The 23,018-nt window shown below is 36.3% G+C and overlaps 1 protein-coding gene across 1 annotated transcript; it reads left to right on the top strand.

Moving 5' to 3' along the window:
- Window positions 1-208: 208 nt before the first annotated feature.
- btk (Bruton agammaglobulinemia tyrosine kinase) lies at window positions 209-17,607 on the top strand. Its single transcript, XM_027003636.3, has 19 exons — window positions 209-314; window positions 5,808-5,880; window positions 6,531-6,694; window positions 7,020-7,124; window positions 12,507-12,588; window positions 12,691-12,819; window positions 13,026-13,081; window positions 13,184-13,371; window positions 13,836-13,898; window positions 14,029-14,083; window positions 14,675-14,763; window positions 14,977-15,104; window positions 15,200-15,274; window positions 15,413-15,584; window positions 16,046-16,262; window positions 16,385-16,449; window positions 16,611-16,729; window positions 16,814-16,971; window positions 17,171-17,607. Exons 3-19 carry the CDS (start codon window positions 6,554-6,556, stop codon window positions 17,240-17,242), a joined length of 1,914 nt encoding a protein of 637 aa, XP_026859437.1. The 5' UTR covers window positions 209-314; window positions 5,808-5,880; window positions 6,531-6,553; the 3' UTR covers window positions 17,243-17,607.
- The last annotated feature ends 5,411 nt before the right edge of the window (window positions 17,608-23,018 follow it).

The following is a 23,018-nucleotide window of genomic DNA, read 5'->3' as shown; positions in this document are numbered from 1 at the left end:
ATATATATATATATATATATATACGCACACACACGTTTAGCCTACAGATCACTTGATTTCGTCTAGAGAAAATAATGGGTACACTGTGTAATATCTTCTTGTTTAACAACAGAACAACACCAGGGTGATATGAAAATGAGCAGGAAACAAAAGGGGAACTGGTGATGAAGTCCTGCGAAAGGGTGGAGTTTATGCAACTGTTGCATAGATTCACACAAGCTGAGTAGAAGGAACAGAGAAGTCAAGCGTACGTGACAGCAGAAAGATAGTGTCTAAGATTGTGTTTGCATGTTACAGTGGAGCAGAGAGATCAGGTAAGCTGTTGAATATTCTTTTAAAATGTAGAAGACACTGGACAAACAAAATTGATCATGTCAAACAGTTTGATCTCTGTTCACTGCTATAAATGCTTGCTCACTTATACATATGAAACCTTTGTGCGCATATTGTACAGATGATGATCCACGATCTGTGATTCATGATCCAATGATCCATGCCTTGTAATCATCAATCAGTTAAAACAGAGTCTTGAAAGAGAATTGTGAATTTTTATTTTATGAAGACAAGAGTCCATTGGTGGCTCAACCAATGATCTTCTGGTTCCTCTAGAGACCTTCTGCGTGTTTTATGTAGGCTATACATTGTACTTCTACATGTCTATTAGCTACTAATTCAACTACAGCATATTGTTGTTGTCCCAAGCATGTCAGTATTGCTGCATGGGAGGCTGATTTTAATGAGGAATTTATAGAAGGCAACAGCAATTTATGTATGTATGTAAACAATTGTAAATAATTTGCATCTTAATTTGTGGAAATGCTTCTGAATAATCTTAGCCTATCAGATTATCCTTTTTACATTTGACCCATTTGTTTCTGTGGATAACATCAGAATATGCAAAAAATCTAAACCTTTAAGTAACGGCATGTGGCATAAGCATGCATAAGGTATTACATTCTATTATAGTGATCTCTGACTAGTTTCAGCAGTTAGAATGACTAAGAGGTTGACTTATGCAGACACTATACTGAAAATGCCACACTTTTTGCTCCCTACATTGGAGAATTAGGACCACTATATTAGCAAACTGATATAGGGATCAGAATTCATGAGTGAAGTAATTGATTTAAAAGAGGTTTACATTCCACTGCATTAACACTATTGCAAACATTGTGCAACAACATACCTAGAGTTTAACAATATGCGTCTTCATACACACAGTTAAAAAATGACAAATACCCTAACAAAGGTACTTCTTACCAAATACTAATGTTCAGAGTAATTTGTAAAGGTCAGCCAGTAAGTGAAGGAAGCTGGAATGTTCTTTTAGCACCTTGGCACTGACAAACTGGCCAATTATAATTAGGAAGCTCATCTTGTATATACCTGAGGCCATGCATTGTTTTCAAATGACACACTGTATTATGGAATTCTGTACATGTTGGAGTACACTGATGGGCACTACCTACTGTGATACATTGTTGGATATTCCTCTCTCCCCCAAAATAAAGCATTGTATAGTATAGTGAATAAAGTGTGGTTTCAAACATAGCACAGGTTAATTAGCTCTGGACATCATTGTGTGTTTTCAACTTATGAAAAGGCATCTTTTCTGTGTAATAATGTGTGAGGAACCAAAAATCATGAAGTTCCTTATTCAAGTAGACCTCGTTTATGTAGGTCTTTTCTCTCTTAATGTTTTGAACAAAGTATAATTCCACTAGTCAGCATAAATCGGATTTTACTCCTAACCTATTGTAGGCACACTTTACAGACATTTAATGTTTTATTCAATTTTATTAATAACCTGAGATGCACTTAAAACGATGATGGACTTCAGTGAGAACTCCTGTTACACTCAGACTCTAGGCTATAGTTTTATGTTTAGAGCACTTACAGACAACTGTCAACAGCATGCCACCTATTGCTGTATGAACTGGAGAGTCCTGTGTAATGCACAGTAACACACAGTAGTTATATTTTTTCCTATCATATTTCCTATCATATAGGCCATATTTCCTTCTTATTTCATAACAGCATCAACAGTCCCTATCATATCTTATAAGCAATGAAAATGATCAATCACTCACGTTCATTGTAAGTTTGCTCAAACAGTAAATGAAGAAGTGTACATATATTTCTGAAATATGATAAGAATTACTTTGTTGTGGAAAAATATAAAAACCCCAAGTGATGTACTGGACTGGGAAGTACAGAGGATAGTGAGGGTTTCAGTGAGGTCTTTTCTCAGACAGGTCATTTAAACACATGAAACCAAACACATGAAGTCTTAATGAGAAAGGTGCTGTCAGCACGTTAAATCCTGGCAATTCTTTGTCTCTCTTCTTTGTCTGTAACATAGCTTACACATATTTAATTTTCTTTAAAATGAGCAATGGCAATGATAAGTTGATCGGTAGAGGAGATAGTCAAACTTGTCTACGTAACAACTCAAACAGACTGTTTTGTTTGTAGCAATGGCAGTGCCTTTTAGCTTCCTTATTCATCTTATCAAATTAAAGTTTGTTTTCAACAATGTTCTCAAATAATCCTTAAAATAATAATTTATTGAAAGAAAGTGTGAGTTAATGTGTGAGAAAGAGTCATTGGGTTTCCTACAAATGTCATAAGAAGAGGTAACAGGTATTCTAGGCTCATGCAATCTCAACCAATAATATTTAATATTTTATTAAATTATTGTTATTATTATTATTATTAGTAGTAGTAGTAGTAGTAGTAGTAGTAGTAATATATTCTTATGATATGGTATTATTTAGAACCATGTGTGGTGACAAATGTAGTGACATTTAAACCTGTATTTACTCTAAAAAGAAATGCAAAATTCATGTAAACTGAATGTGGACCTGCATACAAGTGTACATGCATTCTCAGCATAGTCCATTAATTTCTAGTGCATACAGTGACACCTTTCAATGCTAAAATGGTAAGATGTGTTTACGTAATTTACTTCCTCTAGGTAAGCTCCTGTGAATTGCTTAAATAATTGTATGACACTTGATAGTATTGCTTTCCCATGTAATGCAGTGATGTAAATGGATGAATGCACTAAACTTTAAGGCGAAGTGAGGAAGATCTGTGGTAGTGGACCTCCTTGTTGATTAATCTCCAGTCCAGTGTAGCTGTATGACCTCAGCTTAGTTCCTATGAACACAACACCATGCACATACTTATCAGACAGGAACCTTACTGACAGAGAGCACTCAAGGGTTCCTGTTGCTCAACATTGTGTTCAAGTTAACCATAAATGAAAAAAACAATCATCACCACAGACTTACTGAAGATTCAGACTCAGAGTTGAGAGGAAAAGAGCTAACCTACGCATTATTTATGTCCAAAATCCTCCAAATATCAAAATAATTTATTCAGAGTTACATTCAGTCAGTTTTGAAATGAAGTATCAGATTATTGTTTAATTGCAACTGTAAAATGAACAGGTTGATGTACAAGTTTTCACAGAGGAGGCAGCTTCTAGTTAGTTGTTCAATAAGTGGTGCATACATCCAGCTGTTTAAATAATGTTTTAATAAAGCTGACATGACTTATTCAAGCCTAATTCAGAGTCTGTTGGATGAGTCCCAAAATGTCTTCATGATTATATTAAGTCCAGTTGCTTTGACTTACTAATAATAGACATTTAATTACCTAGATATCACAGGATATAGAGCAGGCACTGAAGAATTGTTTGGTGTAATGAAAAGATAATAATTTTCTAGTTATCATTAGACCACATCTGTGCCAATAGTTCTCGTGGTAATTAGCAATTACTGAGCAATCCAGAAAGCCTTAAAACCAGACATTTCTAAACAAAGTCACTAAAGGATAAGACTAGAAACTAAATGTACTTATTTGAGGTTATATACTATTGGTTGAGGTTCATGCCATATCCTTGGTCTTATTAACATTTGTTTCACACATTGTCTAATAGAGATTGCATTACTGGATACATTTTACCCATGGTGGGAAAAGCAGTTATTATTATTATTATTATTATTATTATTATTATTATTATTATTATTATTATTATTATTATTATTATTATTTCAGGAATTTAGATATTTTTGTGCAAGTTATGCCATTGTTACTCAGCTATCAGGAATTAAATGCTACTAAATACTACTGTGTTTTGCATTTGTTTTACTTCCTTTAGTCTTATTTTTGAAGGAATACCTTAACAAAGTATATTATAAACTACTATTTTAATGTACAGTATTAAAGCAATGATATGACTCTCCAGTATACAATAACATGCATTTACCTTCTGTTCAGATGTCAGTTTCATTACCATGAAGGTATAGGCTAATGGGTAAAAAAATATATATGAAAACAGATAAATAATAAACTTTGTGTTGTCAGTCAGAGAAAAAAAAAAAGAAATAGGACAAGGCACATGTTTTCCTTTGTACTAACGATCTGTATTTATACAACTTCCTCAAACTAGATGCAAGCCGCCATGTTAGATTAGTAAGTCTTAGCCAAGCCAAGCTAAACTGTCACTGAAAGTTATAGCTATGTCCTGCATGTAGTTATTTACAGTAGTATACTATTATTTGAGTCCACAACCTTCAGCAAAGATACTTTTGGTTGTTTGATAGGTTGATCAGTTTTTAGTGTTGTATGTGTTGAAATGATACTCTAGCTAAAGCAAAAATAACAGAATTAGTTTATAAATGTTGATTGAATAGTCTGTGAATGTTATGAATTAGTTGTAAAGCAACTATGTCATCTTAAGCAAAAAGAAAGAAAAGGCTGAAAACTCTCTGTGATGAACTGTTGAGAGGTGTTACAAGGGGTGGCAGCTGTAGAAACCAGGAAATGTTGAGATGGTGATTAAAATAGACAGTTCAGTTTCTTTACCACAGACCAGACAGAGGTGACAACGATCAACTCAGTGTTTAATAAATGACAAACTAACTACTGTAATCTATGTAATTATACACTAGTGGAGTGGTGGAGATATATAAAACTTTCAAGTAAATTAAACCTGTTAAACTCTGCAGGACTTACTGCTCTAGTAAACTTAAAATTATATAATTTCACATCTTTAACACAACAAAATGTACACATTGTACACATTTTTGATGTGTAATAGATTAAAGATTCACCTATAGGGCTGTTCAGCAGTCAGTGGACGCTTTGTGATGTGTTCCTTAGAGTGCTCTACAATTTTGAGACTAGTTGATAAAAGGTTCTAATCTCAAAGTCTTAGTAGGGTTTGTGTTGTGTTGTGACAAAATTAAGGCCTACTGTCAAAAACCTGGGAAGCTAGTCACTTACAACTCATAACATATTTAATGGGTTCTCTATTTAGTTAGCTGAATGAAAGCAAATAGTTCCTTCAGTGCTGTTTTGCAAGTAGAATATGCAATGTAATTCAATAATTAATGGAAAAATGAATATTCATTTATAAATTGCTAGGTCATCTGCAGACATGATTGTCACAATTATTTAAAAATGAAAACTGATGATTAGTAAGTAAGGTAGGTTTGAATGTATAAGCAAAATCTGGAGCAATGTGGATACTGGAAATACAACTCTGTCCTGAAGTTAAAGACTTCATGGGTAATGGGTATAGTATGGGTATATTAACAGAGAATAGTCAGGAGCACATGGATTTGTTCAGAGAACAGGTTCAAACCCCACGACACAGAGCAGGAAGAAGACTGGAGAGGAAACAGATGTGCTGATTGAGGAAACATTAACAACAAAGGTCACCATTGACATGGCAGTGGAGAGTTTATGCAAATGACAACAAATTAAATACTGATACAAGGCACTTTGTGTGGCAGTTTCAAACCAGGCTGGGCTTCACCTACGTGTTCATCAAAGAAAGCTGCTGAGCAGAGAGCATAGACAAACACTGTGAGTAGAGAAGATTTTTTAAAGGATTAAACAAAACTATGCTCAATCATATAAGAATATACAATAATCTAAACGTTCATTAGACTGTGTTTATGAGACTTGGGTACACTATAAATCCAACTAATAGTTGCAATTTTTTTCCCAAATATATACAAGAATAACAAGATAAGAAGATAGTAGCCAAAGAGAACATGTTGAACAATTCCGCCTATCCCCTGTATGATGCAATATCCTGGAGCCGTGTTTCTCAGCCCAGTCTCTAGGATCCCCCAGACATTTTTGCTTTAACCTAGCTCTCAGTCCATCTGTGCCAGGTCTTAAGTTGTACATTCTTGAAGTTTGCTTCATACATACTGGAGGTTGGGTACAAAAGCATGTCCCTAGGACTGGGTTGAGAAACAATGTACCTTAAATGTACAAGCACAAATACCCACATTTTGCATAGATAGATAGATAGATAGATAGATAGATAGATAGATAGATAGATAGATAGATAGATAGATAGATAGATAGATAGATAGATAACAGCAGTACAGCAGTGTGTGTGTGTGTGGGGGGGGGGGGTTGTATAATGTTACTTATGGCATTACAATAGTTTAGTGTTGCTTTGCCTAACTCATGAATCATAATAACCTGTCTTTGTTTTCAAGGTAAGGTCATACCTGAATGAAAAATGTCAGATAGTATTTTGGAGGAGGTTTTTATAAAGCGATCACAACAGAAGAAGAAAACTTCACCCTTAAACTTCAAAGAGAGGTTGTTTGTACTCACACAAGATAAAATTGCATACTATGACTATGATTATGAAAAAGGGGTAAGTAAAATATTAAATTTCTTTGGTTGACAAATGGAATAATTTATACTGATTTATTTAAAGCTTGCAAAGTTGTGAGGTTGTCGTTTCCTTTATGAAGTGAGAGGACTGGGCCCTTGTGTGAATATCATATGGTTTGGCACAGGATATTTGAAAATGGATATCTTATACTGTATATAATTACAATAGAGGCTAACCTGTCAATTGTTCTGTAGTGAAATTTTGAACATGCAGGCAACCATTTTATTTGTGTTTGATTCTTTATCTCAGATATTTTGATTGCCATGTAATGCAATAAAGAAACTTTAGTAAATCTGTATTGCAGAAAAGGAAAGGCTTAAAGGGGTCTGTGGACATTGAGAAGATTAAATGTGTTGAGACTGTGATCCCAGAGGATAATGCCCCTCCTGAACGACTCTTCCCATTTCAGGTGAGAGACACCCTTCATAATAATGTGCGTCATTGAAACAGATTCACTAATGTAGTACAATTGTAGTTTTTTAATGTTATACAGATCGGGAGCTGAGTTTGTGTAATTTAAAAAACACAGGTAGAATTTTTTTTTTCCTTTAAAATATATACAAAAGCATACACCTCCTCTCTGAAATAGTTCTAAACTGTATGTAAAATTGAAAGTCCCAGTATAGCAGAATAACATATTTTCTGAGTCATCCTTGATCAACCTCAACAAAATCACATGTTCATTATAAATTGTATTGTCATTGAAGTACTAACACCTAGCTAGGCAGTCATAATAAGTAGTTAACAGAGTGAACAAGCAGAAGTGAAACTCAGACCAAAACTAGAGGAAGTACAGCACACAACAGGTGCAGTAACTAATATGTATTGTATACTGTATCTAGAGGTAATGATGGTAAGAATATATTTTATTCATCAGTCAGCATTAATGATATCCTGCTGGTGGGTGCTATCATTGCATCTTCAGCAGTTATCACAAGCATCCAAGTGTCTCCATTGGGACTGAGCTTGCAGTTGCTTAATGTCACTTTGGACAAAAGCTCCAGCAAAGTGAAATTCTAAATGAAAGAAGGAATTGTAAGTGAAAGAAACTAAACAAAAATTTGACCCTTGTTGTTGAAGCTGGAGAAGATGATACATAAATCACATCATAAATACTTATTTCTAAATGTGAATGTTAGTTTTGCGTTACCATAGGAGCATCAAAAGTGCTGATATAAACATCGAATATTTTTCCTCATATCCAGGGTTGAACTGAATTCTCACCTTTTATTGTAAATTGTGCAAAGACTTTCATCACTATACTTTAAGATTCTCCATTCTCTAAAAATATATTTATCTCCTAAAAGTTTATCAACATAATCAAATAAATACTGAAATGCAAAATGCTAACATAATGCTAAGTTAAACATTCGATGTTTTAGAAATTTTTTGACATATTGTCTATGCTAGTTGAGCATGAAAATCACTTAGCTGGTATTGATTTTGAAGGGGCACCAAAGCACATGAAACATTCATCTCATTTCCCTATCTGTGTCTATCCTCAGTTGATGTATTCTATCTGCTCTGCTCCGCTCCTCTAGCTCTTTGCCCTGTACCTGTATTGTTTTGCATTCTTTATATTTATGTTGCCTTTGTGCTTATCTACATGTGGTTTTTTTGTTTGTTTGTTTGGGGTTTTTTTACAATTTTTTCTCTGGTTGCTTTGTAAGCACCTTTGGATTATTGAAAAAGGGTTATATAAGTCTAATGTAACTGTAATTATAGACAGAATAAAGATGTCAAATATCCTATGCCAAACCATTAGACATTCACATATTATTACTATGACGTACATGTGAGTTGATGTGTATGGCTTAGCCCTTTTTAAAAAGGCACAGGACAAACACAGGACAATATGAGGCACAGAAAAATGGGACACAGCTAATTAATGCCAAGACCCACTGGCAATACATTGCAGACCATACAGGGAAAGACAAATGCATTGCCCATGATGACAATCAACAAGACACAGATACAATGGATGTTGAAAAGAGGTGTTAGGTGCACTTGACCAGACTCAGCAATAGAACACCATTTAATTTGTAGCTTCTGAAGTAAGAAAAACAACCACAGTGGATCAATGGTCCAAAGTGTCCAGCCACTGCCAACATCTGTCCGGACAACACATGGAATTACGAGCACAGGAGAAGACTTTGCATAGAAGGACAGAGACTAACAGGAAACAGGAAAAGGAAAAAATAAAGAGTGTAGCCCCTCTGGCCCAAAGAGCAGTGCAGAGGTAGCAGGAGGGGTCGCTGTAGTACTGCCTACTAGGCTGCGGCCTGAGGATACCCTCCACACTGGTGGCGATTTAGGACACTAAGCGATATGAGCTTGGTTGAGTGGAATGAAATCCTCAGGTGGTGCTGTCGGATCTGGAAGCTTTAGGGACTGGAGCCACCATTAGAGATGCCCCAGGAAGAATCACTGGATTGACTTTGTCAGGCCCACCAACAGCGGCTCTGGATACCCTAGGAGATAGAAGCTCAGAAGAGCTGGACCAACAGAGACCATGAGAACTGAGACAAAAGCAATAGCAGGACCTGTAGCACAGGAAGGAAAAAAAAGAGAAGAGAGTATATAGCAGTGAAGCATCATTCACCAGATACTGCTTCACAGGGACTGAAATGAGACATGCTTGACAGGGTTTGTAAGCATAGCTGTTGAACTGTGTCCAGGTATAAATGCCACTGAAATGGTTTTTCTCAAAACCATTCAGCCCATCATTAGATGGGGACAAGCCATAAAAAGGGGACAAGGCATAAAACTCATTCTCTTTTTTAAATCAGTTGGTCTTAAACAGTGGTCTTCTCAGCTTTCAAAAAAGTCTCCCTGTTTACCATCCCTTGATAATAGACTCGCAGTTTGTCACATACAAAAAGCAGCTGTGACTCATTTGTCACCAGTCTTCCAAACCACACAACCACACTCCTTCTACAGTTTTAGCTGTGTCAGCACACTGCCTTAGTTACCAAAAGTTCTCTTGCATTTCCAGCCCCTGTTAATACGCCATAAAAGAAATTAGGCCTTCCCATGGAGTTTACATACTTTAAAGGTGTGCACCACCTGAACCTTTTACAGTCCTTGACAAATGAGGCCTAAATGACTAAGCAGTGGCATGGATGGTCAAACCATAAACCCACAAGCAGCTCCTTTTTTTTTTATCTTCTATGAAGAAAAGATAAAAAAGTAGCAATTGTTCAAAGTTCAAGCACTTGTTGCTAGTACCAGATTGAAGAACAGAATGACATACTGATTTTATCATTATGCAATGAATTATACATGCAATGAAGTCCTATGTAATGCCATTCCCAATAATCTTTGATCCAGAGTTGTGGATTGATAAAACACCACAGTCCACATCATTTATTTATCAATTTAGGCACATAGCTGAAATGTATGGGTCTCACCAGGAGATCGCCAGGATCATAACTGGGAACAATTGTTTTACTGCCTCAGAAGGCAGACAAATCACTGTTAGTGGCCATGTTCAGCCAATCCATGGCCACTGCATCCAACCATGAAGACCAGAGCAGTAATCAAATTATGTTTTGGCAACAAGTTTGCCTTCATTGCAATTGGATTCTCGCTATAAATCCAAAGTGATAAAATCCCACAGGACTAGGACAAACAACCTTCTATATGTGCTGATGGCCTGCTGTCCTGCTGTGCAGGACTGTACCACATGTAAATCAGTTATTTTATTCTTAAAGGTGTTATTCCTCCTTTAAGTGAACCAAAGGGGCGCATCCTTTTTTTGTCAAAAGGCACATGTCTCTTGTGTCACAAATGGTTGCTAAACATCAGTGTATGACACATGCATCTTATTAGTTCTTTTTGACTGCCAGTATACTGAAACCTAGCAAATGTCCTTTATGTGGGGCAGTGGTAGTCAGGTGGATAGGACTTAGGGCAATCATTTGGAAGGTTCTGCCATGTACTGGTTCTGCCATGTAGCCACTGTTGGGCCGTTAACCTTCTTGGCTCCAGGGGAACTGTGCAATGGCTGACCGACACTACACTTTGACCCCTGCTTGTAAAGAAGCTGGGATATGCAATGACAAACATTTCTTTCTACTATACACATATCTTTCTTCTATACATATATCTGACCGAATAAAGGCATTCCATCTGGCCTAGAGCTTAATCTAATCTTATTTGCTAACTGAGCAAATGAGTATGACAGCCATTCTTGCCTAGTCTTTTTTAGCACTGTACATTTGCCATTGAATGAAACAAAAATGTAATATTGCCATGATTATCTTAACTTTATTTCCACACAGGAGTTGAAGTACTTAAATGTGAACTGTTCTGTTCAGTTACAGCTTTGTCCTATTGTTTATAAGTAATATAAGGCAATGCTTTTGCCTGTGAGACATGAAAAATCCTGGCCAGCGTCACTCTGGCTTCAGTTCAGAGGTATTGTGCATTGTGAACATGGCCAAATATGACTCCTATAAAAGGTGTAGTGAAACTGGACTACATGTATGTATGCCTTCTACAAGGTCAGTGACATGCAAAATGCTGATCAAGTTCTGTTGCAATTCTGTCTATTCAGGGATATAACAACTCTTTTTTTAATTGTTCAGAGCAGCCTGATCCATGGGTTCTTTCAGCAAATTAATTGCATATACTTTGTTTTTTGAGGGGGGAGATCCAGAATTTTGATTGTGATGAAGACAGAGACCTGTCTCATCACCAAGACAAACCTAAGATAACAAACCCAATACGTTGATGTACGAGAGATGTGTTCACTTACCTGATTGCTTGTAGGAATGGGAGCATTGCACCTTCTTTGCATTAATTTAGAATCACTTGACTGGCATTCATCCCATCAAACACAGTCATATTGTATTCATAAATATCCATAACTCTTAGTAAGATTCCCAGACCCCATGAACAGAAACAGCCCTGAAAGACCACCATACATCACAGTGTTGAATACAGTGTGGAATGTTTTCCATATTATGCAGTATACTGAAACTGATGTTGTTGATGGGAATATCATTATGTATCATTTAATGTAACCCTAACATATATGACATAAGTAGCATGCCTGAATAAATGCAAGAAAAAAGAGATCTGGTCTGAGTAGTAAATCATTTATTACCATAACAGTGTCTGTATTGTAGCCTAAGTCTACACTGAGATATTACATGCAAATATTCTTAGTTTATGAGCTACAGCTTTCTCTAAGGTCACGGATATACTGGAAAGTTCGAACCACAGTAACCACTAATCTTTTAAATGTTTGGGTCTATTTTCTTTTCAATTTGGGTGTATTTTTTAGGCTGGGAGATCATCTTGTGATTTTTTTTAGCTGAGGCATAATTATTAGTTCCTAAATCTGTCAGTAAATTTGTAGGTAATAAACTGGATAAAACATGGTGAGTTTCAGTGAAGTATATATCGAACTCCAGCAGACTGCCTAAAATATTACAGTGCTTTTAACAACAGATTAACTTGAAGTGCTTGGAATTGTCAAAATAAAAATACAATATATATGTATACAATAAGTTCACATCAAACATGATCATGAAGACAACACATTGAACATTTAACCCCTCATTGTACTACTGGTTTGGATATATTTAGAAATAAAATCTATGGGCTTCTCCACTGACTAGTAATTGTCAGAATAATGACCACTGATGAAAAAATAGATCAGAATTTATCAAGCGCATTAAAGAGCAAAAAAGTATAAGTATGTTCAGAAATAATACATTGTGTTGTTCATGAACTGCAAAATCACCAGTTATAGTCATGTAAGATGTATCTTTTTTTGCCACAGATAATCTATGATGAGGGACCACTCTACATTTTTGCCAAATCAGATGATGTGCGAAAGCAGTGGATACACAAACTTAGGCATGGTCAGTATGTTTTTCACACAAATAATATGACACACAATTTCTTTAAATAAATGGACATTAACATTGATGTAATGTTAATGTCTTCCCAAATATGTGATAAAGTGGTGCGGTTCAACAAGGATCTAATGCAAAAGTATCACCCCTGTTTTTGGGAGGATGGCATGTGGAAGTGTTGCCAGCAAGAAGTTAAACAGGCCATGGGCTGCAGAGTGCTGGAGACAAGGAATGGAGGTCTGTACAAGTCATGCAGAGAAATCAAGTTTATCCAAACTGGAATTTCTTAACACAGCTCTGAATATGTCTCTGGAAACATTGCAATACAAATGCATGATGTAACAATAGTAAAAAAAACAAACAAACAACATATTCTCTTCAATATCAATTAAAAAAAAATACAATTCCACTAGTAAACTTCATCATTTCCCTCCCCTTCAAAGGATTTTCAAAAGGATCTCGACGTAAATCCAGAAAACCACTACCGCCTACACCAGAGGTCAACTAGTTACCATTCTAGACCATGTCAATTACTACCCAATACTGTATCAGTATAGATCTTAATTTGACATATGTATTTTTATCTACCTATTCACCATAGGAAAAGCCCTCAAGACCTCTGCCTCCACAGCCACCTAAGCAGCCTAAATTCTCAGAGGGTATGACGGTCATCGCTGAGTATGACTACGCTCCTATGGCCCCTCAGGACCTAGAACTGAGGAAGGACGAGGAGTACATAATCTTACAAATAAGTGATGCTAACTGGTTTAGAGCCAGAGATAAATATGGGTAAGTTTGTAATGGCAAAAAGAGCTTTATTAACCAGTGATTAGTACATGACACATATTTTTCATAAGAATCCACTAGTAAGCATAAGAATATTCTCAAAACCAGACACTCAAAACCAGACATCCTGTAGCCACAGGATTGGTGTACAAAAATTAACACAAACTGCCTAACACAAGAAGCAAACGCTATCAAAATTAAGAATATTTTAAAATGTAAAACAAATCCTTCATATGCTAAGGTAGCTATTTTTGGGTAATTTGGCTAGGAGTTGTCAGTAGAAAATAATTACCTTACCCCAGTATTTCTTAGCCCAGTCCTCAGGACCCACCAAATTATCTATATTTTTGCTCTCTACCAGCTCTGATGGGTCCCAAGGGTTGGGTTCAGAAATGCTGCCTTCTACAAAATATGTGCCCTGTCAGATAAGGCAAGCGCGTTACAATATTTTATCCTGACTTTTGCAGCAATGAAGGATACATTCCTAGTAACTACGTTGTTGAGGTCTTGAATGGATTGGAAAAGTTTGAGTGAGTGTACCTCGTGAGATCTTACGGCAACTAATTCTGAAAGATTTTAAACGTGTATGTCAACAATTTATGCATATAGAATATCATAGATTTCTTGAAAGACATTGTCCAATATGCTCTTTCAATGTAGATGGTATTGCAAGAACATAAATCGCAGTCAAGCAGAAAATTTACTTAGGACTGAGGTGAGTATAGAGCCAGACTAACCATAACAAATGTGACTGGTTTATTAAAAGCTTAACACATTTAAGAACTTGTCTAGTTTAAAAAATTTGATTTGTGTCATAAGTATCAAACATACTTTCCCAAGTATAAATAAAATATATAAATACTCCAAATTGAGAGAGAATAAAAGAGTCTTTAAATTTATAAATGACCTCAAGCACACAACTTAGCGCTTAGTCAATAAACAAAAAGTGTACTAAAGTTCTATTGAAACTATAGCTATGTTAGGGGAACTTTGATATTTTTTATATTTTTAGATTTTGCACATTCTACAGAGCAAATAAGCTGTGACTCCAAACCTCCAAAAGCAAGAATACTGTACTAAAAAGGGAATTCTTTATTTGAAGACTACATGATAAGTTTTTGCACTTGAAGTAATTTTTGTTGTTATTTTATCATTTTTAAAGTTATTTTACTCTTCACTGTTCTTTTTTTTAACATGACAAATGATGTGTGATATTTGTGACCGAGATCTAATTTCCATAGAGTTATCCAACTGTTACAGTCTTACCCAGTTAGATTGGTTTTACAATGCTCTCTTCTAAATACAGAATAAAGATGGTGGTTTTCTGGTACGAGACTCTGGAAAATACACTGGAAAATATACTGCCTCTGTTTACACCAAGGCCAGTCAGCCAGGGTGAGTTTGAATTACACAAACATATTAAATTACCAAAAAAAAGCATAATTTGCAGCAGAACACAGAGATACATTTATGTATTTATGTATGTAAATGTATACATGTTCTAAAGGAAGTAATGACTGATGTTTCAGATGAGTGTTAAATTGTTGGACAAGAAATCATATTTAACTACAAGAGCTTCAGTAAAAATGTCTGGGCTTTTTTTTTCAGTGGGACTCTTGGCACATGCCGACACTACAACATATTAACGAACCATCAAGATCAGTTCTACTTGGCAGAGAAGCACTATTTTAACAGTATACCAGAGCTCATCAATTACCACCAGCACAATGCTGCAGGTAAACTAATTGCTTCTGCTATTCACATATGAAGGCAGTGTTTTTAATTATTGTTTTATGAACAATGAATTTATTTACTCCTGTTATGGTCTCAGGATTGGTAAGCAGGCTAAAATATGTGGTATCAAATCGAACTCAGAATGCACCATCTACTGCCGGTTTGGGTTATGGTGAGCTTATACTTTTACATCTGGTATACAATTTTATTCAACTTTCAAAGTTTTTATTGAGCCAAGTATATTTTACAATTGTGCCTAATTTTTTAACTTCACTGAGTTTAAGACACTGGTTCGTTTTATGTACTTTAGGGGTCTGGGAGATTGATCCTCGCCAGCTCACTTTTATTAAAGAGCTGGGTAATGGACAATTTGGGGTGGTTAAATATGGAAAGTGGCAAGGCAGACATGACGTAGCCATCAAAATGATCAAAGAGGGTTCCATGTCAGAAGATGATTTTATTGAGGAGGCTAAAGTCATGATGTAAGTCACCACAAATTGCATAAATTATCACATAACACACAAAAAATAAGCATATAGAGTATATATATGAAGAAGATTCCAGGAAGTAACTGGGGAAGAGATTTCAGTAAAATTTGAAACAAGGTTTCGAGAGAATAAGAACATTTCAGACAGAGATCCTTCCTCAACTGTGCTCAGCCATGAACAACCATTTCATGAAGTTCCAGGCACACTGTTCTTGTTCTTATGTTGCTTCCAGTGGCAGTTTAGAACTCTAGTGAGTAGTGCATTGGAAGAGGTCAGAGGAAGTCAGTTGTCTTGTGCATAGTGGTGCCACTTTCTCTCTCTCTCTCGCTCTCTTTATATATATATATAGAAAGAGAGAGAGAGTGAGAGAGAGAGAGCGAGAGAGAGAGATAGATATAGATATATAGATATAGATATAGATATATAGTGATTTCTTTTGTTCTTTATAATATTAGGAAACTTCGCCATGAAAATCTAGTTCAACTTTATGGTGTTTGCACAAAACAAAGACCCATTTATATAGTCACCGAGTTTCTTTCCAATGGATGTCTACTGACTTACCTACGGGAGAACCTGCAACACCCCTCAGCTGTCCAGCTCCTTGAGATGTGTAAAGATGTGAGCGAAGGAATGGCTTATCTAGAGTCCCAGCAATACATCCACAGAGACCTTGTATGTTTCCCTACAAAACACATAAACATAATGGAACCTGAAAGATTTTTATTTTTACTGAATTGTGGTATGAAATAATTCACTGTAGATTTGTATAATGGGGAAGTCTATTGTTTTTATAGGCTGCTAGGAATTGTTTAGTAGATTCAAATGGGACCATAAAAGTGACTGATTTTGGATTGTCAAGGTAAGAAAACCTACAAGGTTACAAAAACTATTTTAAGCCTTCACTTCCTTTAGAGTTTGCCCTTATATTTTTCACAGCATGTGGCAGTTGAAGCAATAGAAAGGCTAGCCCTTTGTTTCTCTGAATATTCTCTTTATGGGAGTGTAATTTATGTTATGCAGGTATGTCCTTGATGATGAGTATTTCAGCTCTGTCGGCTCAAAGTTCCCTGTACGCTGGTCACCTCCCGAAGTACTGCTTTACTGCAAGTTCAGCAGCAAATCCGATATCTGGGCATTTGGTTAGTGTTGCTATGCTTCAAAGTTGCAGATTTTTATCACTTATTTTCTGAAATGATTTAACAGTATTTTTTTTTTCCTGAAAGGCGTTTTAATGTGGGAAGTTTACACACTGGGTAGAATGCCATATGAACGTCTGAACAACACAGAGATAGTGGATAAGGTTTCTACTGGCTATAGGCTGTATCGTCCTCAGATGGCCAATGACAAAATCTACAACATAATGATGAACTGTTGGCATGAGGTATACATTATGCTGATGTTTTTGACTGAAAGATTATATATTACATATAGATTATATATTATTATTATTATTATTATTATTATTATTATTATTATTATTATTATATATTATTATGTTTATTAATTTTTATGAAAATGAAGTTAAAGAGTTAGATGAGTTAGAGAGTAAAAAAAAGGCTTTGTTTTCTCTCTCATGGCAGAAAGCAGATGAGAGGCCTACCTTTCAGGCTCTTGTCATCTCTATTCAGGATTTGCTGGATAATCTGTACTAGAAGACAGGCTATAACATTGATCCCAGAAAGCATATGCCTTTCGGAAAGAGCTGTAGCCCTGTGCTACATTAATAGGCTGTTTATAATTATGTAAACATCTTAAGAGACAATTAATATTTTATACATATACTGAGTTTCTCTTTTTCCCTTTTAAATTGTAGTACTGTACTTACTGTATAAAATTAGCCTCCATTTCTGAAGCCAACCATCATAGCTAAATAAGATCACATAACTGTATGAATTCAGCATTATATATTTTTATTTGCCTTTCTATGATAATTGTGTTTGCATAAAGTACCATTTAGAAAGATTTCAGCTGTGTTGATATAGGAACTTGATGTTTTTTAATAAATTTACAAATGTTTGCTGAATCTTTCACTGATGCTGTGTCTCAAGAAGAAGAGAAGTTGTGTCCACAATTAGTAAGACACTGTACTTCAGAGAGACACTGTTCTGAGCGGAGAAAGATATATAATAAGCCCATTGTCCATGGCCATACCTTATATTCCCTGTCTGAGATCAGATGGAGAGTACATATTTTCCTGCATCCACCAGAAATGGATGTCCATTTAGGCATATTTTCATTTTATTTCAATGTGGTAAAGCCATTGGAGTTAATCCAGTCATGAGTTACAACCTTAAACAAAATGAAATTAATGTGACTGAATCCAGTGATATTAACATCTTAAAATGTGTAAACCATACCAAGCACTATTGTATCTCTGCAGTAGATGGGGGAGGGTCATATCTACTACAGAAAGTAGATGAAAATAATTTTGCAAATAAATAATAGAATGAGAACAGAAAAAGATGAGAAAGTACTTTTCAAAACTTAACACTAGATGGCAGTGTGAACTGTAATTAGAATTTTCCATGACAGGCGGCAGTTAGACATTGAATACTGTGCAATTACTTGATTTTAGAGGAGAAAACTTACTACAAATGGTGCCCTTGTATGGCTATGAGATACCATGTAAAGGTACTTATTCAATACATAAAATATTGATTAAAAAGTTCTGACAGATCAGATTTCGTCATAGTTTTTCTGACCCTGTCATACATTTTAAAGACTTATATTACAGTTTATGGTGCAAAAGAAGTCAGGATGGGTGAGCTAAATACCCAAGTACTGGGGGTTTGGCCATGTAGGGAACTGGATGTGTTATTGTTGTATATGTAGGATACTTCCATGTGATATGTGGCTTATCCTGTGGTTGCGAATTCCAAAAACAAAACTATAATTAAATGAGCTAGGAACCAAAAACCAATCATCTTGGTTTTTCAAAGATGCATGACATTTCCATAATCTGAAGGCATAGAAGAGTAATTCGGAGTAATCTACCTACAGAAAAATTTTAGCGTTGTTCTGCAATTTGTTACCCTATTGTAAAGCTGTTTAAGGTAGTTCACATTAGCCTATGGTTGCAATGGAAAGATGTAGTTAGAACGAGGACCCAGTTTCATGAAAAGTCATGGTTGAACTAAAAAGAGCCAGGTTAGAGTTAAAAATCTTATCAGTTATGGTCTGTTTACCAAGCTTGGTATATGATTTGTTAAGATAAACAAGCATTCAATCATCCTGGATAACTGCATGGACACACTCCACATACTATAAAGGAGGAGATGAATTCACACCACAAAAATAAGCCTATATTGCTGTGCTTATATGGACAGGTAAGGTTACCTTAAACAATTTTTTTACACAGCATTTAGCTGACACTTTTATCCAAAGCAATTTACAATTATGAGTGAATACAACTTGTGTGGTGGGGTTGGAACTAGCAACTTTCGGATTACAAACTGAGCACCTTAACCACTGCAACCAGAAAATGATTTACATGATTATAATGATTCATTTATTTATTTATTTTGGAGAAACAATTCATTGTGGAGGCCTATCAAAAAGAATATTGTATTTTGATAAATAATTCAAATTCCAAAAGTGCCAAAATGACACTGTAGATATTCTAGAATCTGCATATTTATACTACTGAATTTGTAACACGTGGGTGTGAACTGCAAAATTTGGCACCCCAGAAGCCAACAAAGGAGGGCTACTTCAGCATCTGGTGCAACAGGAATAAATAGTGGATAGGTAATTATTATATTGGTCTGTTCATGATGAAAGGAAAAACCCACCAGGAACACCTCTGTGATATCATTTCTTTTATAGGAAGCCATTCAGAAGACTTTTTTTTTTTTTTTGCCTCTGGTAACTATTGTAAAAAATACACAACCAGGACATTACAATGTGCTGTATGTGATGGTTATGGCAACCTTTTCCCTTTATCATGGGAATAACAATGAGTTTATAAGTAAAAACATTTAGATTTACATTTACAGCATTTAGCAGACTTACAAAAGTGCTTTGTGCTCACAGAATACATCCTAGCCACTAGAGTAGGTTAGAGTCCAATACACCAATGAACTAGAATACTGTAGAAATACAGGGAACAATGATGTTGCCTAGAAGTACAAAATACATAAGCTCTTTCTTAGACAATGAACAATAAGTGCAATAAACAATAAGCAATAGAGTTTGCCAGTCAACATCAATGTAATAAACAATGCACTACCATAAGTACTAGTTTCAGTTAGTCAACATAGGAGCAGGGTCAGTGGTCATTTAATTATTCCACCAATAGATGGGTCTTCAGTTTACGTTTGAAAACTACAAGGGATTCTGCCCTCTGGACTGCAAGTGGAAGTTCATTCCACCATCTAGGAGTCAGGACAGAGAATAGTCTCGATGCTTCTCTTCCATCATACTTGAAGCGTGGTATTTCAAGCCGAGCCATACTTGAGGTTCGAGGTACTCGAGGTACAGATCATGCTTTGATCATTGACATCATGTATGGAGGGGCTGGTCCATATTTGGCCTTGTAGGCAAGCATATTTTGAATATGATGCATGCAGCTACTAGAAGCCAATGAAGGGAGTGCAGCAGTGGAGTGAATCGGAAGATTGAAGACCAGTCATGCCATTGGTATTCTGGACAAGTTGTAGAGGTCTGATAGCTTTGAGATAGCACTGAGATCACAAGAGACTGCACAAGCACCTGGGCAGCTTCCTGCGAGAGAAAGGGCCAAATCCTTCGTATGTTACAAAGGAGGAATCTGCAAGACCAGGTTAGATTTAAACATGAGTTTGGAATGACAACTAGTTGTCCAAAGGTATGCCCAGGCTACAGGCATGATACCAGGGAGTTCTCAAAGGAAACTGTGAGGTCATGGTAAGGGTTGGGAGTTCCTGGGATGTACAGAAGCTCAGTTTTACTGGGGTTGAGCTTCAAGTGGTGGGCTGTCATCCATGACGCAAAGTCAGTCAAGCATGCTGAGATACGTCTGGAGACCTGCGTGTCGGACGGTGGAAAAGAAATAAATAATTGAGTGTCATCGGCATAGCAGTGGTAGGAGAAGCCATGAGAAGATATCACATCATCAAGAGAATGAGTACACAAAGAGAAGAGATAATAGGGACTAATACTGAGCCCTGTGTTGCACTGGTGGAGAGTTTACATGGTTTGGATGTGGATCCTCTCCATGTTACATGATAGGATCATCCCTCCAGATAGGACTGAAACCATTTCCATGAAGAGCCAATCACACCAAGGCTGAAGAGACCAGAGAGGAGAATGTTGTGGTCAAAGGTCACCAAAAGGTCTAGAAGAATCACAACAGATGACAGTTTGGCAGCTGTAGCAGCATGTCGTTTCTCCGTCACAGCTGTGAGGGCTGCTTCTGTTGAATGTGCCGGTTTGCTGCCAGACTGATTGGGATCATGCAGCTGGTTCAGGGTGAGGAAAAGATATATTTTATTGTAAACTGCTCATCCAATGGCTTTTGAGAGGAAAGAAAGAAGTGATACCGGTCTGTAATTGGTAGCATTGGAGCCATCAAGTGTGGCCTTCTTGAGGATTGGTACCACCCTGGCAGTTTTGAATGCAGTTGGTACATGTCCAGAGGATAAGGAGTTGTTGATGATGACAGAGATAAAAGGAAGCAGATCTCTTGAGATCGTCTGGAACAGAGCGGAAGGAATGGGATCCAACAGACATGTAGTCGGATTGCTGGAAGTCAGGAGTTGAAGAATTTCATCTGAGGAGAGAGGAGAAAAAGAAGCCAGAGAGTTGGATGTTGGGAATGCACACTGGTTGTAACAGAGTGGGAACAGAGGAAAAGGACTGGCAGATTGCTTCAACTGTCTCTTCAAAGAAGGACATCCTCAAGAGTAAGAGATGAGGAAGGAGAGGGGGTTAAGGAGAGAAGAAAAAAATAGTTAAGAGATAACGTGGATCAAATTCTGATGATTCAAATTTCCCTTTGTAGTAGAATGACTTTGCAGATGTTATTTCCAGTGAGAACTTGGAAAGTGGAGTGTTTCTATCAGCCAGGGGGCAGGTGGGGAAGACCTTGCAGGTCTAGAGGAGAGAGAGAGCACAGAAGATTCATTAATGAGGAGAGTGTAGAAATGAAAGTATTTGTAACTGTATCCAGAGAGAGAGAAGACAGAGAGTCAGGGTGTGGAAGGGTGGACAAAATAGTAGAAGTAAGGGAAGAGGGAGTTATAGAGTGCGGATTGTGAGAGAAGGAGGAGGACCACGTTGGGGAGGACTGGATGGAAAGAGAAGGGAGGGTGAGAGAGAAGGATAGAAAGTGATGGTCTGAGAGGTGGAGGGGGATGAGTGCAATGTCCAGTGTTGTGGTTGTAAAATTTCTATACATGGTAGTTTCACAGGAGGTACCAAGCACGCACTTTCTTAATTCAAAAGTCAGTCCTAACACTGTCCTTGGTTTTATTTTATTATTCTTAGAAATGAGGTCAGAATTATGGGGTTGGTTTTGACTATAAATAATTGTATTTTTTGGAATCAATATTTTTTGGAAATGAAGGATACTGCAACAAGCAGAAAATGGCACCAGACTTTGCCAGTTTAATTGTAGGCTTTATCGATAAATCATACAGAACTTTCCTAAACTAATTCATTGTGTCATAATTTTAAAAAATAATATTGTTTTTAAAAAATTGTACACTAGAAACAGGTAGAAACAAAAAGAAACAGCATTAACACGGGGATAGATGCTGTAGGTCGCCTATGAAAATAATTCATTGTACGTTGCTTTCGTAATTTTTCGAATCCACGAAGAATCTTAACAAAAGTGTTAATCCCTGAGCATGCAATATCAAAACATAAAAATAAAAGCATTGGAGTTGTATACTTAATAACAACCTACAGAGATATTTATTTTGCTACTAAAATTAAGAAACCTTTTTTGATACTGTCAAACGCACAGTCTAAAACATTTTAAACACTGTAACAGTCTCACCTGCTTTAGTTTTACTTTTAGCACTAGACGTTTTTTTCTCCACCTACAAGGCTCAAAATAGTAATTTATGCCCGTATATATTTGGTTTAAATACCTGTGAATTACTGTAAATGGCTGCTACATTATTGGCACCAGAGGGAGATTAATCCGCCCCCCGCAAACCGCCAACTTCTTGAGTAGTGTGTTGCCAGACTGATATAAGGAAAATGGACCTGAGCTGGTATATTATAGTTTCTTCAGGTTTAATTGCTATTCGGACTGTTTCCTGAAAGGCTGTTAGATTGTTAATACAAAGCTCATGCCATGTTTTTTTACTACACTTTTATTTTAAGTTGATCATTCATGATAAAAAATAACAATGATAGTAATGTCATTTCAATTTAGAGCAATATTATCTGATTTATATGAGTTATATAAACATTCATGTTATATTGAAATTTGATTTTTAT

This window comes from Electrophorus electricus, chromosome 16 (genome assembly GCF_041902795.1).
Source record: "Electrophorus electricus isolate QZ-2024a chromosome 16, ASM4190279v1, whole genome shotgun sequence".
Lineage (NCBI taxonomy): Eukaryota > Metazoa > Chordata > Actinopteri > Gymnotiformes > Gymnotidae > Electrophorus > Electrophorus electricus.
Note: the sequence above shows the minus strand (reverse complement) of the source record. Positions and strands in the feature narration are given on the sequence as shown.